The following is a 17,824-nucleotide window of genomic DNA, read 5'->3' as shown; positions in this document are numbered from 1 at the left end:
ATGGGCCTGAATCTTTTGGTCGGCGTGCAGGGGCGGGCCCCGCTCGCCGACGTGTAAAATGACGCGCGGTGACATCGGGCGTGTGTCCTGACATCACCGCGCGTCATTCAGAGCTTCAGTTCGGTGGGCACGCACCGGAGTCGGCTGCGCGCCCGCCGACCTGTCAAAGACCTATTAAGGCCATTTAAATAGCAATTAAAAGAATTAACAGAGCTGGCTGTCCAACCTTAAGGTTGGCGGGCAGGCGAAGAGCTCAGGCAGCCTATGCATTTATCATGAAACCTCATCCACGGGCGGGATGAGATTTCATGAAGGCTTTATAAATCAAATAAAATTTTTTTATTAAAATTCATTGACATGTCCCAGCTCATGTGACTTTGTCACATGAGGGGACATGTCTGAATAATTTTTTTCTTCCTTTATTTCAAATAATAATAATCAAAGTAATCTCCCTGAGGCATGAAGCTGCCTCAGGGAGATTTCTGCGCTCTTTCACGTGCATGGTTTAAGTAACCTTTGGACCCTCGGATTATATTACACCCTAATCTACAGAGGCTTATTTTCCTCTGACAGTAACCACATTAGTACATTTTCATAAAATTAATTGGCCAGCCCATGTAAAATGGCGGCGCACAGCCGATCGCGGGTGGTGATCGGCTGTGGGCGCACTCACGCCTGCTTCTACTCAGCCCCTCTGACGGGGAGAAAATTCTCCCCTTAAATAACAAAAGGGAAATTCAGATAGATAGGGACAGTAAGGGACACACAAGATAAACTTCCTGGTAATTTCAGTGAAATGACTGAAATATCAAATAATTACTTTGCCTCAGTTTTTACCAAAATGTCTAACAAGGTGGGCATGATCTTGAAAGAAAGGGTCAAAAGGGGTATCAAGACATTTAAGATAGAAAGGGGGGGGGGGGAGATAATTGATAAACTAGACAATTTGAGGGGATAAATCCCTGATTCTGGATGGATTAAATCACTGCATACTCAGAGAAGCTAAGAAGGACAGAACAGAGGCACTAAAGTTAATAGAAAAGGGAATAGTGCCAGAGAACTAGCGAAACAGCTGACGTTATTTCTATATTCAAAAGGAAAGACAGAATAAATCCAGGGAAATAAGGGCCAGTTAGCTTATTGTTATTGGTAAGAACGACATTGAAATATTTACTCAAAGATATAATAGAAGGAACATCTCGAAACCAAAAATACAATAAAGAATAATTAGCAAAGATTTCAATGGAAAATGTCTTGCTTGGCCAAATTTCTGAAGGAGGAATAGAAATAATTGACAAGGGTAATGCAGTGGATGTAATATACATGAACTTTCAAAAGGTTTTTGATAAGTTAATGTGTAGTTATGACTAAGATGACAGCATGTGGGATCAGGGGGTAAATAGTCCCCTGAGATTTGTGGAAATGAGACAGAGTTGTGTCACTGTCTTGGGTACAGTTTGATCCATCAGTCTTAACTATCTTTCAAAGAGGGCACCGAGCAGTCAGTTAGCACGTTCCACCATAGGGCTCGAGGAAGAAATCAGTGGCTGAGTAATAGCCAGGCAACTATAACACACCTCCAAGTAACCATTTGAAGAGTTTCATGGGTAGCGCTCTAAAAGCAGACTGCCAGTACTGGCTCAACCTCTGGTGCCGTGACATTCAAAAGGAAAAAAGAAACTGAAATTAAAATATGATAGAGGAATGAGTGCCAGGTGGTTTATAAAATCATAGGGCAGAAAATGGAGTTTAACAGGAGTTTTGGCACAAAACATATTATGGACCAGCAACATATTTTATGCTCTGATGTGAATGCGGTGAGATTTTACCCAGCAGTGCTAAAGTGATGGCCTAAGACCAAACTAACAAAAGAAAACTGAACAAAATTTTCAAAACTTCCCCAGCCCTGCAAGGTTTAGGTTAGGAAACTTTCAAACAATTGAAACATTTCGATGCACGCCCAAAAATAATACATTACTTGTTAGGTGTTAATAAAAAAAAATTACTTTCCTCCAAAACAGGAAGGTTACCAAAATACATTGAAAATAGCAGAAACTGCTTTTAAAATTACACAGATTATGAGAATATGAGTGAGAGTTCAGTTTGAAGACTGTGGGTGGGGCAATTCAAACTACACAAAGAAGTAACATAGATTTATAGAGCAGGATTTGGTTTATTTACTCACAAGTACACAATTATTAGGAGCAGGAGTAGGCCATTCAGCCCCTCAATCCTGCTTCACCATCCGATGAGATCATGGCTGATCTGATTGTGGCTTCAACTCCACTTTCCTGTCTGCCCCCCATAACCCATGACTCCCTTGCTGATCAAAAATCTATCTAACTCAGTCCTGAATATATCCAATGACCCAGTCTCCACTGCTCTCTGGGGGAGAGAAATCCGCAGGCTAATGGCCCTTTGAGAGAAAAAAATTCTCCTCATTTTAGACCCCTAATTTTTAAACTGTGTTCCTTGGTTCTTGACTCTCCCACAAGCGGAACTATCCTCTCAGCATCCATCCTGTCAAGATCTTATGTTTCATTCAGATCTCTCTCATACTTCTAAATTGTAATAGATATAGGCGCAACCTGCTCAACTTTTCCTCATAAACTAACCCCTTAATCCCAGGAAAAGGTGCCATGGTGGCTGCCATAGTAACTGCACACATACTTCAGAATTTGGTGTTATTTAGAATATGCATCTTATTTGAGAAAAAAATACAAAGCATTACATGTTGTCATAGCAGATTTGAGTGTAGTTCTAGAGCTGCATCTTGACAAGGCCACTATAAAGACAACCAACAAATTTGTATGATCTTCACTGAGCAGTAGCTCCCTGTTTCCACCTCGCGTGGCAACATAACCCTCACATTTTTTTTTTTTTCTTTCCGGGAGTGGGACATGAACCCACAACCTTCTGACTCAAAGGCGAGGGTGCTATGAACTGAGCCACAGCTGGCAACATAACCCTCACATTTTTGGCACCATGGGTGCTGTTTTGGTTTGCCGTGTTTTTCACTGCACATACACACTTCCAGTACAGCTAGCGTCGGATGTCATTTTGGTGAGGGCATTTGGAGCGTGAGCTGGAGGGATGCAGAGTAAGCAGATTGAAAGGTCAGTTAGCGTGAAATGCTGATTTGATGGTAACAGTGCCATTTTCAACCTCGAAGGGCCGGCTAACACCCTCTTTTAAACACACACAGCTGAACATGGCTTAAGCAGCAGGAAGGACCTCCCAATGTTATTCAGATTAGCTGCCAATTGATTTCTACTGGCTCTGTGTGAGTTTTCTACTGCTATTTAAAGGTGAAGAAGTCACGAGGGTGTGGTGTTGCAAGTGGTGAAGGCTTTGGTTCTCACTTCAAGGGTTCTAGTCAGACTGGCTCCCAGTTAGTCATAGAGGTCTACAGCACAGAAAAGGCCCTTTGGCCCATCGAGTCTGCGCCAGTTAAACAAGTACCTAACTATTCTAATCCCATTTTCCAGCACTAAGCCCATAGCCTTGTATGCCATGGCATCACAAGTGCACATCCAAGTACTTCATAAATGTTATGAGGGTTTCTGCCTCTACCCACCCTTTCAAGCAGTGAGTTCCAGATTCCCACCACCCTCTGGGTGAAAAAATTCTTCCTCACATCCACTCTAAACCTCCTGCCCCTTACTTTAAATCTATGACTCCTGGTTATTGATCCCTCCACCAAGTTCCTTCCTGTCTACCCTATCTATGACCCTCATAATTTTATACACCTCAAACATGTTCCCCCTCAATCTCCTCTGCTCCAGGGAAAATAACCCCAGTCTATCCAATCTTTCCTCATAACTCTCCTGTTCTACCCATATGGCTTCATTTGAGGAGCCTTCTAAGATGTCATCCCTCCTTACTGCTGTAATTGTTTCATTGATCAATATTGCAATACCCCCCTCCTCTTTTACCTCCTTCCCTGTGTCACCTGGAGACCCTATATCCTGGATTATTAAGCTGCCAATCCTGCCCCTCTCGCAACCATGTCTCTGTGACAGCAATGACATCATACTTCCTTGTGTTAATTTGTGCCCTCAACTCATCCTCATAACTAAAACTCTCCAGTTCAGGCAACATCCTGGTAAATCTCCTCTGCACTCTCTCCAGTGCAATCATATCCTTCCTATAATGCAGATTCCAGAGCTGCACGCAATACTCTAGCTGTGGCCTAACCAGCATTTTATACAGTTCCAGCATAACCTTTCTGCTCTTATATTCTATGCTTCACCTAATAAAAGCAAGTATCCCATATGCCTTCTTAACCACCTTATCTACCTTTCCTGCTACCTTAAGGGGCTGGTGGACATGCAAACCAAGGTCCCTTTGACCCTCGGTACTTCCCAGGGTCCTATCATTCATCGTGTATTCCCGTGCCTTGTTTGTTCTGCCCAAGTGCATCACCTCACACTTATCCGGATTAAATTCCATTTGCCACTGATCAGCCCATCTGACCAGCTTGTCTATATCCTCCTTTAATCTAAGGCTATCCTCCTCATTATTTACCACCCCACAATTTTTGTGTCACCCGCAAACTTACTGATCAAGCCCCCTACATTCAAGTCTAAATCGTTTATATATACCACAAACAGCAAGGGACCCAACACCGATCCCTGTGAAACCCACAGGCATCCAGTCACAAAAACACCGCTCGACCATCACCCTCTGCTTCCTGCCACTCAGCCAACTCTGGATCTAATTTGCCAAATTGCCTTGGATCCCATGGGCTCTTACCTTTGTTATCAGTCTCCCATGCGGGGCTTTATCAAAAGCCTTGCTGAAGCCCAAGCAGACTACGCCAAATGCATTGCCCTCATCTACACACCTGGTCACCTCTTCGAAAAATTCAATCAAATTGGTCAGACATGACCTCCCCTTAACAAAACCATGCTAACTGTCCGTGATTAATTCCTGCCTCTCCTAGTGTAGATTAATTCTGTCTCTCAGAATTGCTTCCAATAGTTTCCCCACCACTGACTGGCCTGTAGTTCCCTGGTTTATCCCTTCCTCCCCTCTTGATAATGGTACCACATTGGCTGTCCTCCAGTGCTCTGGCACCTCTCCTGTGGCCAGAGAGGTATTGAAAATTACTGCCAGCGCCCCTATCATCTCCTCCCTTGCCTCACTCAACAGCCTGGGATACATTTCATCCGGGCCTGGAGATTTATCTACTTTTAAGCCTGCCAGACCACTTACAACCGCCTCCCTTTCCATGCTAATTTCTTTCATTATATCACAGTCCTTCTGCCTGATTTCCACACCCACGTCGTCCCTCTCACTTGTGAACACCGACACAAAGTATTCATTTAGAACCCTAACTACGTCTTCCGGCTCCACACACAAATTACCACTATGGCCCTTAATGGGCACTACTCTTTCCCTAGTTATCCTCTTACTCTTAATGTACTTGTAAAACAACTTTGGATTTTCCTTTATTTTACCTACCAATGTTTTTTCATGCCCCCTTTTTGCTCTCCTAACTCCCTTTTTAAGTTCCCCCTACACATTCTATACTCTTCTAGGGCTTCCGCTGTTTTGAGCCCTCAGTTTCTGCCATAAGCCTCCCTTTTTCTCTTTATCCAATCCTGTATAGCCCTCGACATCCAGGGTTCCCTGGATTTGTTGGTCCCACCCTTTGTCTTTACTGGAATATGTTGGCCCTGTACTCTCCTATTTTCTCCTTGAATGAGTCCCACTGCTCTGACGCAGATTTATCTAAAAGTAGCTGCTCCCAGTCCACTCTGGCCAAATCATATCTGATCTTATTAAAATTGGCCTTCCTCCAATTTAGAACTCTGATTTCTGGCCCATCTTTGTCCTTTTCCATAACAACCTTGAATCTAACAGAGTTATGATCACTATTTGCAAAACGCTCCCCCACTGATACCTCTACCACTTGCCCGGCTTCATTCCCTAAAATTAAGTCCAACACGGCCCCCTCTCTTGTAGGATCTTCTACTTACTGGCTTAAAAATTTTTCCTGGATGCATTTTAAGAATTCCACTCCCTCTAAACCTATCACACTATGACTAACCCAGTTAATGTTGGGGAAGTTAAAATTCCTCACTAATACTACCCTATTATTTCTACACATCTCTGAAATTTGCCTACATATCTGTTCTTCTATTTCTCTCTGACTGTTTGGGGGCCTACAGTACACTCCCAGCAATGTGATTGCTCCTTTTTTTTTCTGTTCTACCCATATGGCTTCATTTGAGGAGCCTTCTAAGATGTCATCCCTCCTTACTGCTGTAATTGTTTCATTGATCAATATTGCGATACCCCCTCCTCTTTTACCTCCTTCCCTGTGTCACCTGGAGACCCTATATCCTGGATTATTAAGCTGCCAATCCTGCCCATCTCGCAACCATGACTCTGTGACAGCAATGACATCATACTTCCATGTGTTAATTTGTGCCCTCAACTCATCTGCCTTATTCGTCAGACTCCTTGCATTAAAATAAATAACATCCAACCTTGCCAAACTCCCTTGTGCCTTAACTGGCCTATAATTCCTATGCCTTCCAGACTCACTTGCTCTCTCTTCTAATTTTGGCTGTGCATCTCCCCCTGCTGAACCTCCTCTCAGGATCCCATCCCCCTGCCAAGTTAGTTTAAACCTTCCCCAACAGCACTAACAAACCTCCCCGCAAGGATGTTGGTCCCATTCCGGTTCAGGTGCAACCTGTCTGCCTTGTACCGGTCCCACCGCCCCCAGAAACAGTCCCAATGTCCCAGAAATCTAAAGCCCTCCCTCCTGCACCATCTCTCCAGCTATCCAGTTATCGGTGTTTAGCCGTACTGACCATTCTGCAGCATGACAAGGAGATTGAACAAAGTTGACACAGAGGAGGGCAAGCTGCTCACACAGGGACAGGGAGGAGGGGGAGAAGGGCTGTCAGCAGGAAGCCATTTCCACCCAGGTTCTTCAGGAAACATTTTTCTTCCCTCAGCCTTAGCAAGGAACAGTATGTATGATGTCTCCATTTTATGAAGGAGGTGCTCACTGAAATCTGCTGCCAGTGTCAGGCACATCCGATCTTCAGAGCAGGGCAAGGACAGCACTAGCAGTGGCTGTGAAGGTGACGATGGCCATGAATTTATTCACATCAACATTCTTCCAGGCTGAAGTCAATGACATTTCTATCATCCCCCAGTTTGCCATCCAATGCTGTATGAGGGAGGTAACAGACATTCTTTAAACCAGGAAGGGGGAGTACTTTGTGTTCTCTCTGACCAGAGAGAAGCAGGCAAAATGTGCATGTGGCTCTGTTAGGATAGTGGGCTTCCTTGTGATGCAAAGTGGCACTGACTGCACACCTATGGCTTTGTGGCCACTGCATCTAAATGGTGAGATATACACAACTGCAAAGGCTTCCACTCCCTGAATGTTTAATTAGCGTGCAGCCATGCTCAACACATCATGCTGGCGAATGTATCCTGGGAGCAGGCACGATGCCTTTATTGTGTGTCAGTCTGCTGTTCCACCAGTATTGACCAGGGCTGTCTGCTGACCACCTGGCCATTAATCACAATCAAATAATGAGAGCCAGGCTGTTACAAGAGGCATCACTGAGCAAATGTTTGAGTTGTTCAAGTAACACGTCTGCTGCCCGCTCTGGAGGAATCATGACATGCTCACCACAGCACGTATCACGATTCATCTCGGTCTGCTGTATTCTGCACAACTCCATCAGAAATGAGGCACAGCCCGTGCTACCATTTATGACAAGTAGCTGAAGAGGAGGAGGAGGAGAATCGGGAGGAAAACAACACTCACCTTTTCCTGGGCAGCCTGTGATTGGCATATGCAACTACAGGTTCAGTGAACACAACCCCAATTTTACAAGAATCCCACACCTTACCTTCTGTCTGTCACAAACCATCACAGCATCCACAATGCAAAAATAAAAGCCACCAAATAAACCCATTCAAAATCAAATTTATCAACAAAGAAAATCCAACATTCCACATAAAAATCACCTAATACCCTTGTGCATTCTCTTGGCACCTGTCTTCCAAATGCCTTTGCCTGGCCTATTGCTCCTACACAGTGCTACAGTAGGGACTGCAGCATGGCTGCTGGAAGACCAGTGAGGAGACTTCAGGTGACCTTGCAGGGCACCGCTGAGCATCTCTAGCCATGCATCTTCAGACTGTACCATCCCAGCATTGGTGGCAGCAGTCTGGGCTGGTCAGCTGACAGGCAACAGAAAGAGCACTGATGGAGTGGCTGGGGCAGGAGAACAAATGCTATAATCCTGAGGGAGGATAGCAGGTTCATACTCCATGAAGCCACTGCCACTACCCCTGGCAGCACCTCAGCAATCCACACAATCTGCCAAAGCAGATTCCTGAACTGCTGCAAGACCCTGTAAACACAGATATCTGCATCCATAATGACAATAGCTGACCCTGCATGGTACTAAGACTGCATGTCAACAAACTAGGATTGCATGACTTAATCTGAGCTTCCACTGCAACACTCAGAAGGCTTCTGCTTGTGAAAGCTGAGATACTGCATCAGATATTGCATTTTGATTGGTCCGTCACTTCCCTGCTGTTGGGCTCCAAGCTCTGCACAAAGCCCTGTGCCGAGTTGGCGCCATCTCCTCCATTCTTCTTGACGGTAACAGTAAGGTTTCTGGCAGACTTGTCAATGCACCAAGCATTTCACTGTATATATGCAACAACCTTTTACTGTATGCTGCCCCATCTGAGCCTTCTGCAGCAGAAGTCATGAGTGACCTCACCCTCCAGGGAGCTGTCAGCCACCTGTCCCTCTTCCCTGGCTGCAGGCCACTTCTGCCGATGAGTCACCACATGCAGATGTCGCCTCTATGTTACCCTGAGTACGCCCAGTGCCAGTATCTGTGCTGATGGCTGCAAGTGTCAGACTGAGTGATGGTGTTTCATCATCATCAGTCCCTTGTTTCTCTTGGGCTTCTGCACCAGTGCTTGCCCAAGTTGCAGCTCTTCTGAAAGGAGAATGGCACAAGGGTAGAGTTACGGTCAGGGAAGTGAGGGGTAAACCAGAGGCGCATGCTTACACCATCTGCATCTTGTAGATCAAAAGAGATTGTGGGATGAGGGGTAAGTGGTATCTGAGAAGGTGGATTAGTTAGGAAGATACCAGTGTCTTCAATGGTTTCAGCCACACCGCTAGCCTCAGCCTCAGTTGTGACCACTCCAATGATAGTGAGCACCATCGCCTTCTTGGGGGGAAGGACATGTATCCATCTTCTTTCTGCTGGTTGGTTCTTGTTGCCTGCCATTTTGTACCATCCTGTCCTACAAAAGAGAGGAAGTGCTTAAAGTGGGTGGATGTGGTGCAATGTATTCAGGTGATATGCCCATCATAGTTGAGTAACTGACAGTGTTTGCAAGTTGTGAGATGTAACTGTGCAGCTTGTAGAGGTGCTAAGGGTGCGAGAATGAACTGAGGCTGTGAGTGTGACATCGCATTTGATTGAAATTGTTGGTAAGTGAGTGAAAGGGATGTGATGAATGGAGCATGTGTGAGGCAAATGTTCCTGTTGTAAGGATATGGCATTTGAAGATGCATTCACTGATCTTGATCAATTGCTATTGGATCCCACTCCTTCACAGTGTTTGTCTGGAGGGCCTCCTGACCTTCTGTGGATAGAGGGCCTCTCTCCTGCTGTCTCTCTCCTGCACCAAGGCTTCCAATGCTGCAACTGAGAAACATGGAGCATGCTCTTTGCCCTGTTGCACCATATTTACACTTCTTTCTGCTCAGGATGCCTGTCCCAGACACTTGCAATACCTGCTACAGCAGAATGCACCCCCCCCCCCCCACCCCCTTTAGGAGGTGTGGGCTGGATAAGTAGGCTAACTCCAAATGAACTGAGGCCTCTAGCTAAGGTGTCCAGCCACTCAACAGTGTGTTTAGCACAAGGGTGCACGAAGTTTGTGTGCTGCCTGCATCAGAAGGGTGTGGGTCAATTGCTCTTCACAATTCCCATGCCTGTTTTAGGGCCTTATCCAACTTTTCTCTCTATGGGTTTTTCTTATGTAAAGACACTTTCTTGTGTGAAGACACAACTTGGCCACAGGGTAGCTGGGGAGTTAATCTGTGAGGCCAGTCCCTGAAATTTCCTTGGAGCAGTTCCTGTTTCAGTCTCTTCCAGTGAAGTTGTGATGGTGGAGCAGGAACAGTTATTAAAAATTCAGGCACATGTTTAGTTTCAGCTCATTTTTTGTTGTCTGTCAGGTACATTGAGTTTAAACAACCAAATCTGGGACTTTAATATTATCCCCTCCAAAAAATAATTTTTGCTAAAACAATTTCTTATTTGTCCCTTTTTATTGATTTTTTCCCCCCAGCTCCTTTCTTTTTACATAGAGGAACATAGCTCATATACTCTCACTCACAAGCCTGTTTCACATGCTCACAACACTGCACCCCCATCTTCTTGCCTTTCCCCACTCTCACTTCCCCTTTCACCCTACATCCCCTCCCTAAACTTCCTCTCTCTCCTGCTATCTCCCCACCTCTTTCTCCCTTCTGCCATTTCCCCATACACCATCACCCCTGACCCCTCCACAACCTTCTCCACATAGGCAATTTCCATTATAATACTTATTCCTTGGACATAGGAAATATTAAAATAAGAACAAAATGTAAGACTTCAAAATGATGCCTGAATCATGTCTGTTCACCCTAGTTAAACTATTCTGACATCTACTCCTCTCTAGCTGTTGAATACACTTGGACTTGTCTTCACAGGAGATTGACTTGTATGATACATTGGCCCAGTTTTCTCTGTTGCCTCTCCTAAAGACACAGTCTTGGCCCTGGATATTGCCCTCAGCCTTTTAATACCTTGCTAACATTCCTCATAAGAGCCTGCACTGAGTGTCAACTGGTTGTTCCATCTGGAAAGAAGATGGGTAAATAGCACTGAGATCAATCCAAAAGGACAGGTCAAGTTTATTATGTCTTAAAAGCCTTTCTCTGTTCTTTCAAAGTATTTGCATCCTTCATAGAGCACGAGTTAGAATTTCCACAGGGGCTCCTCGATTTTCTGCCGTAACCTTGGCAGAAACCTTGGAGAAATGGCATAAATGACCATTTTTGCCATTTCTCCCAAGTCTCTGTTGCGCTTCTGCCCAGGTTTCAGCCTGAGATCAGGGAATCATCATGTTGCATATATTTAAACCAAACACACCTAGTTTCACATTCAATCATGAAGAGAGCTTAGCTGAATCTTCAGCTTCATTGGGATACCTACCAAACTTCTAAGTACATTTCCAAAAATACAGTGGTCACCTGGAAAAGATGAAATGAAATGATTAGTATGGAGTCTAGAGTCAGTGGTGCAGCATGACAATCACCTATCACAACTGAGCTATATCGGGATCTGGACTCCAACCATTACAGTCAAATGAACAAAATTACAATTGTTTTAAAATTTTCTTCCCATTTCCTGAATTTGGAGTGTAAACAGGGACAGCAAGTCTTGGCGTGCTATCACACCACAGAATTCATTAGAGGTATGCTCAATTATGTCCTTACCCGACACACACATTTCTAGCAGGAGTCATTCAGTGCTACTTCAGAGTGGGGACACTGATTGAAGTTTCACATCCATAGACCAGGCTGCTGAAGCCAGTAGTGCCCTCTACTGCTGCTCTGGCTCAAATCTGCAAACTCAGTAGAACAGGAATTGATCTCAGAAGCTTCCAACTTTTATTGCTTAACACTGCATGGAGCCAATTGGGGAATTAGCAAAGTCTTCCCACCGACCCTGAATGTAGATCCATCAAGAGCTGAAACCTTGACCAGATTAATCTGAGGCAAAAAATAATCAGCTCCACAAGCCTGTATTAATGAGCTGCAATCATGAAACAAAACTGAAGAATTAGTTATGTTTACTTCTAATTATCGGGCAGTGTTCTTACGCCCGATTGAGACCCATGACTCCTGCTAGAAAATACACTTGTGGGCATCAGGGGAAGCTTTTAAAAAGAGGTTGGGCAGCACTTATGGAGCTGTATAGGATCAGCTTTCCTTCATTCATTACCACTTGTCAGGACAAAACTATTTTGTGATAATATTGACGGCTATGTCTTTAATGAGCTGAGAAAAGGAAATAAGGAGCTGATTTTTCTACAATTTTTTCTGTAATATAGAAAATAAGTCAAATCACTTGACATTATTTTTCTGATTGGATCAATGCATAGGCTTGGTCTCATTGTTACAACATTCTATAATCGTGAATCCAATTTTTTTTAAAAATTGTTCATGGGTTGTGGACGTCGCAGACTAGGCCAGCATTTTATTGCCCTTACCTAATTGCTCTTGTTCAGAGGGCACTTAAGAGTCAACCACATTGCTGTGGGTCTGCAGTCACATGTAGGCCCGACCTGGTAAGGACAGTAGAATTCCTTCCCTAAAGGACATTAGTGAACCAGGGATTTTACGACAATCGACAATGGTTTTATTGAATTCAAATTCCACCATCTGCCCCCAGAGCATTACCCTGGGTTTCTGGATTACTAGTCCAGTGACAATACCACTATGCCACTGCCTCCCTCAGCTTTCCTTCTTTCATTACCACTTGTCAGTGCAAAACAATTCTGTGATAAAGCTACAGCTTTAATGAGCTGAGAAAATAAAATGAATGAAGACCACCACTGGAGTTGAGAAGCACTGAGTAGGTAAAATGTATCCAGAAGTAAAGGCTAGGGAATGTCAAGCTTAGCTTTAAAGGCTAATGGATGATAGGACTAAAGGGTGTGTGCGACATGGTAATAAAATGATTGCCTGAAAATCTCTTTGTGGGTTGAATTTAAACCCAGCCTCAAAGGAGAGATAGAATCTGCAAATAAAGGTTGTAAAATTTGAAAGCTTTTATTTCTCAATCTTATCAGAAATATCAGGGAGGGAGAGCTGGGACGAAGCTACTGAATGGAGGCCAGCTGCTTCCAAAAATGTGGGAGGGAGGGAGAGAGCAAGGGAGGGAAGGAAAAGGAGAGAGAGGGAAGGAGGGAGAGAAAGGGAAGTTTGGAGAGAGAAAGAGAGAGAAAGAGCTTCTCTCAGATACCTGCTGCAGGGCCCAGAAAGGCACCAGAGTGTTGGGTAAAAGTTTAAAGAACGGAAGGATCTCATTTGGCCCTTTGCTTAAGTCTTTTCCTTTCCAGGAAAATCCAAAACTATTCTCAATGCCCTGCTCTTTTTCACTGCTTCAAATGTTTATTCAGTGTTTACAAAAATGTAAAAGCCACTTGCTTCAACAAGCCCAGTAGCAAAGCAGTCCAATATCTCTGAGGAAAGACATTTCTACTAACCTCTCATATTACTTTCTTAATGCCAATTTTAAATCAATGACACGTCGTCATGGACTTCCCAGTCCAATAAAAGCTGTTTATTTTCATCCTGCCAAAGCCCTTCATAATTTTAAAAACATCCAATTACATGTCTTATAGCCTTTTCTGTTGCAATTGGAAATTAACCCAGTATTCCAAATCTCTTTTCATAACTGGAGGCTTTGATCCCTGATATCAACATCATATTTTTGGAGAAGGAGGATAATAAAAATGAGAAGAAATGAGTTAAAGTTTTGGCATGGATGACCCAAGACCGAAGAACTGTGCCAATCAGCATTTGCGGATGAAGTGAATGCTTGTGATTTCACAAATGGCTTTTTCTGATGAAAAATAAATAAAAATGTCCTGACCTAATGTTCCTGGAGATAAAACATGTTGCAGCCAGGCATTCAAATAAGATCACTGTGAAGACAATTACCATATTTATTTAACACATCCTTCCAGCTGATGTTTCTACGATTTAAGGCCTTATGCAATACAAACACAGCATGTGCTCTTCCATTCTGTTATCAAGATAGAATAGAGAATGGCAAGATGGTTTTCTCTTGAAGCTGGAACTTCTCTTCTAACTTCAGTCCGCTATTTTCTTGGCGATAGCAGGGTAAAGGGCGATGGCCATAAATGAAGACCACCACAGAAGCACTGAACAGGTAAAATATATCCATAAGGTAAGGGTTAGGAAATATCAAGCTGAGCTTTAAATGCTAATGAATCATAGGGCTATGGGGAATAGGAGTTCGATAGTTTTGAGTCCTGGAAAAGCATGGGTTAGACTAGTTCATTCCCTTCCCACTTTACAAATTGGTTTGCATATACTGAATTCATTGCAGAGAAGTTATACGAAATTCTTTTGGCAAAATTAAGTTATAACATTTGAACTGATACAACTTTTCACCAACATTTTCTCCATGTGCTGTCTTCAATTTAGCTTGTACCTTGCCTCCCTCAGACAATTCATTTTATTCATCTGCCCTCCTATCCTGAGCCAAAATCTGATCACATCTTACTTTATCTTATGTTCTGTACTTCTCAGTTTCTGTTCCATGCTTGTTTCCGCTATTCCCTCTTTCCTTCCTCCCTCTTTCTGACCTGAAGCTGTCGGCTTGCCAATTAGAATGCTGGGGCTAAGAGCTTCAAAATTCTGGAAGACTATAACTCCATCACCAAGTTTGGCTTGGTAGCACCACCCACAAAATTGGCCAAATCCTAAAGGGCTTATCTGCCAGACTAGGCCTACAGCAGGGGTGAGAGAACCAACAAGAGGGAAAAACCTACTTGACTTGCCCTCACCAAACTACCTGTAGCAGATGCATCTATCCATGATTGTATTGATAGGAATGACAACTGCACATTCCTTGGGGAGACACAGTCCCGTCATCACATTAAAGACACACTCCATTGTGTTGTGTGGCACTGCCACAGTCCTAAATGGGATAGATCCAAACAGATCTAACAGCTCAAAACTAGTTAGCCATGAGGTGCTGTGGGCCATTATCAGCAGCAAAATTGCATTTAACCGCAAACTGCAACCTCATACGTCAGCATTTGCCTCACTCTACCATTACCATGAAGCCAGGGTACCAAACCTGGCTCAATGAAGAGTGCAGGAAAACATGCCAAGAGCTGCACTAGGCGTACCTAAAAATGGTGTGTCAGCATGGTGAAGCTAAATAGGACTACATGCATTCTAAATACTAGAAGAAACATGTTATAGGCAGAACTAAACAATCCCACAACCAATGAATCAAATCAAATCTCTGCAGTCCTGCCACATCCAGTCACGAATGGCAGTGGACAACTGAGCAACTAACTGGAGGAAAAGTCTCTTATGAATATCCCCACCCTCAATGATGGCAGAGCTCAGCATGGGTGTAAAACACAAGTCTGAAGTTTGCAACCATCTTCAGCCAGAAATGCCATTTGGATGATCCTTCTCAGCCTCCTCCTGAGGTCCCTATCATCACAGAAACCAGTCTTCAACCAATTCAATTCACTCCATATCAAGAATTGGCAGAATGCACTGGGTACTGCAAAGGCTATGGCCCCTGACAAGATTCCAGCGGTAATGCTGAAAGTTTGTGCTCCAGAACTTGCCGTGCCCATAGCCAAATCATTCCAGTGTAGCTACAGCACTGGCATCTACTCAGCAATGGGGAAAATTTTCCAGGTATGTCCTGTACACAAAGAGCAGGACAAATCCAACACCCAATTATCACCCCATCAGTCTGCCCTCAATAATCAGCAAAGTGCCAGAAGGTGTTGTCAACAGTGCTATCAGGCGGCATTTACTCAGCCATAAACTGATCACCAGTTTGTGTTCCACAAAGGCCACTCAGCCCCTGACCTCATTACCACCTTGGTCCAAACATGGACAAAAAAGCTGAACTCCAGAGGTGGGGTGAGAGTGACTGCCCTTGACATCAAGGCAGCATTTGAGTGTGGCATCAAGGAGCCCTAGCAAAATTGGAAAACTCTCTGCTGGTTGGAGTCATACCTTGCGCAAAGGAAAATGGCTGTGGTTGTTGGAGGCTAATCATCTCAGCTCCTGACATCGCAGCAGGGTTCCCCAGGGCAGTGTCCTAGACCTATTTTCAGCTTCTTCACCAGTGATCTACCCTCCAAAGTGAGATCAGAAGTGAGGATGGTTTCTGATGATTGTACAATGTTCAGCATCATTTGTGACTCCTCAGATACTAAAGCAATCCATCCCTGCATGCAGCCAGACCAAGACAAGATTTGTGCCACAGAAGTTTCAAGCAATGACCACCTCCAGTGAGGGAATCTAATCATCTCCCTTGATATTCAACAGCATTACCATCGCCGAAACCTCATCATCAACTTCCTGGCGGTTACCATTGACCTGACTGCAGTGCTTGACTGCATGAATTCCGCGGCTACAAGAGCAGGTCAGAGGCTGCTAATTTAGTGGTGAGTGACTGATCAACTGCCTGACTCCCCAAAGCCTGTCCACTATCTACAAAGGCACAAGTCAGGAATTTGATGGAATACTCTCCAGATGTGTACCATCTACAACATGCGCTGCAGTAACTCATTAAAGTTGCTTGAATCGCACCTCCCAGCTCCACAAACTCTGCCACCTAGAAGAGAAAAGGGCAGCAGGCGTCTGGAACCACCACCACCTGCAGGTACCAGCCAAGTCACACAGCATCCTAACTTGGACCTATATCACCGTTCCTTCACTCTCTACCTAACAGCACTGTGGGTGTACCTACACCACACGGACTGCAGGGGATTCAATAAGGCTGCTAACCACCATATTCTCAAGGACAGTTAGAGATAAACAATAAATGCTGGCCTTGTCAGCAATGCCCACATCCCATGAACGAAAACAAGAACATACAGAATCCTATTTAAGTGCATAAACATGGGTGACCCTTGTGGGTCACTCTCTCTAATCACACTATACTTGATAATATACTCTAAGGTCAGGAAATATTTAATCGGCAGTAGGCACTGGCTGTGCTCTGGCTGAACAAAACAACCTGAGACCAATAATTCCCATTTAATTTGGATGGATTGAATCGAATTATTATCTGGTGGTCATTTCCAGACTTTTGATAAAAGTGGCATCCCATTCATTCCTATCTTGTTTTTCTTATCGTGCAGATCTTTATGAAAAACTTCTTTCACCCACAGTTTCCTCCTCGTCTCCTCTGAACTCATTGACCTCTGTTTGCAGTATGATCCTTTGACTAAGGGTCGTCCTCCAGAATTTCACCCAAGTGGCTACACTTTATATACGAGCCTCGATATTGAGCATCAGCAGATTGCTGATCATGTCTGGTGTCGCAGTGAAGTCTGCTGTTGCCTTCACTGGATCAGGTGAGGCTGGTAATCTCTGTGCTGATTTTCTTCCTTCCCTGAGAATTCAGTGGCCAGCCAAGATTTACTGAAATCAATGAACCTAATCCTTTTGTGAGAGAGACTAGATCTAGGGGAGGCAGTTTAAAAATAAGGGGTCTCCCATTAAAGGCAGAGATAAGGAGGACTTTTTTCTCTCAGGGAGTCTGTGGAATTCGCTTCCCTAGGCAGCAGTAGGGGCACTGTCATTGAATATATTCAAGACTGAGTTAGATAAATTCAGGGGTCAAAGGTCATAAGAGGGAGACAGGAAAGTTGAGTTCAGGCCACAATCAGATCATCCATGAACTTATCAAATGGCACAGCAGGCTCGAAGGGCCGAATGGCTTACTCCTGCTCCTAATTTGTATGTTTCTTAGAATTGAATCTACAGCCTTTCCTACCTGTAGGGATCAATATCACGCTAGACAGCAGAGTTGTGAAATAAGCATGAGGGTGGGTAGCTGTGTTGCTCAAATGTGGAGACAGCCTCTGTGAAACATATTCTTGCTATTGTATATACATGAGAAATATTTATCATATAGCCTACCGAATTACATCATAAATTGTGGTTTGCCCAAGAGCAGTT

The 17,824-nt window shown here is 44.1% G+C and overlaps 1 protein-coding gene across 4 annotated transcripts in view; it reads right to left on the bottom strand.

The window, feature by feature from the left end:
* Positions 1–17,824, bottom strand: part of LOC144692469 (cytosolic phospholipase A2-like) — a 173,599-nt gene that overhangs the window by 57,796 nt on the left and 97,979 nt on the right. For all 4 annotated transcript variants that reach the window (XM_078561374.1, XM_078561373.1, XM_078561375.1 and 1 more), the window contains one exon: positions 11,277–11,314. In XM_078561374.1, the coding sequence (XP_078417500.1) occupies positions 11,277–11,314 (38 nt within the window). The remainder of the gene's footprint in view (positions 1–11,276; positions 11,315–17,824) is intronic.

This window comes from Cetorhinus maximus, chromosome 17 (genome assembly GCF_964194155.1).
Source record: "Cetorhinus maximus chromosome 17, sCetMax3.hap1.1, whole genome shotgun sequence".
Taxonomy (NCBI): domain Eukaryota; kingdom Metazoa; phylum Chordata; class Chondrichthyes; order Lamniformes; family Cetorhinidae; genus Cetorhinus; species Cetorhinus maximus.
Note: the sequence above shows the minus strand (reverse complement) of the source record. Positions and strands in the feature narration are given on the sequence as shown.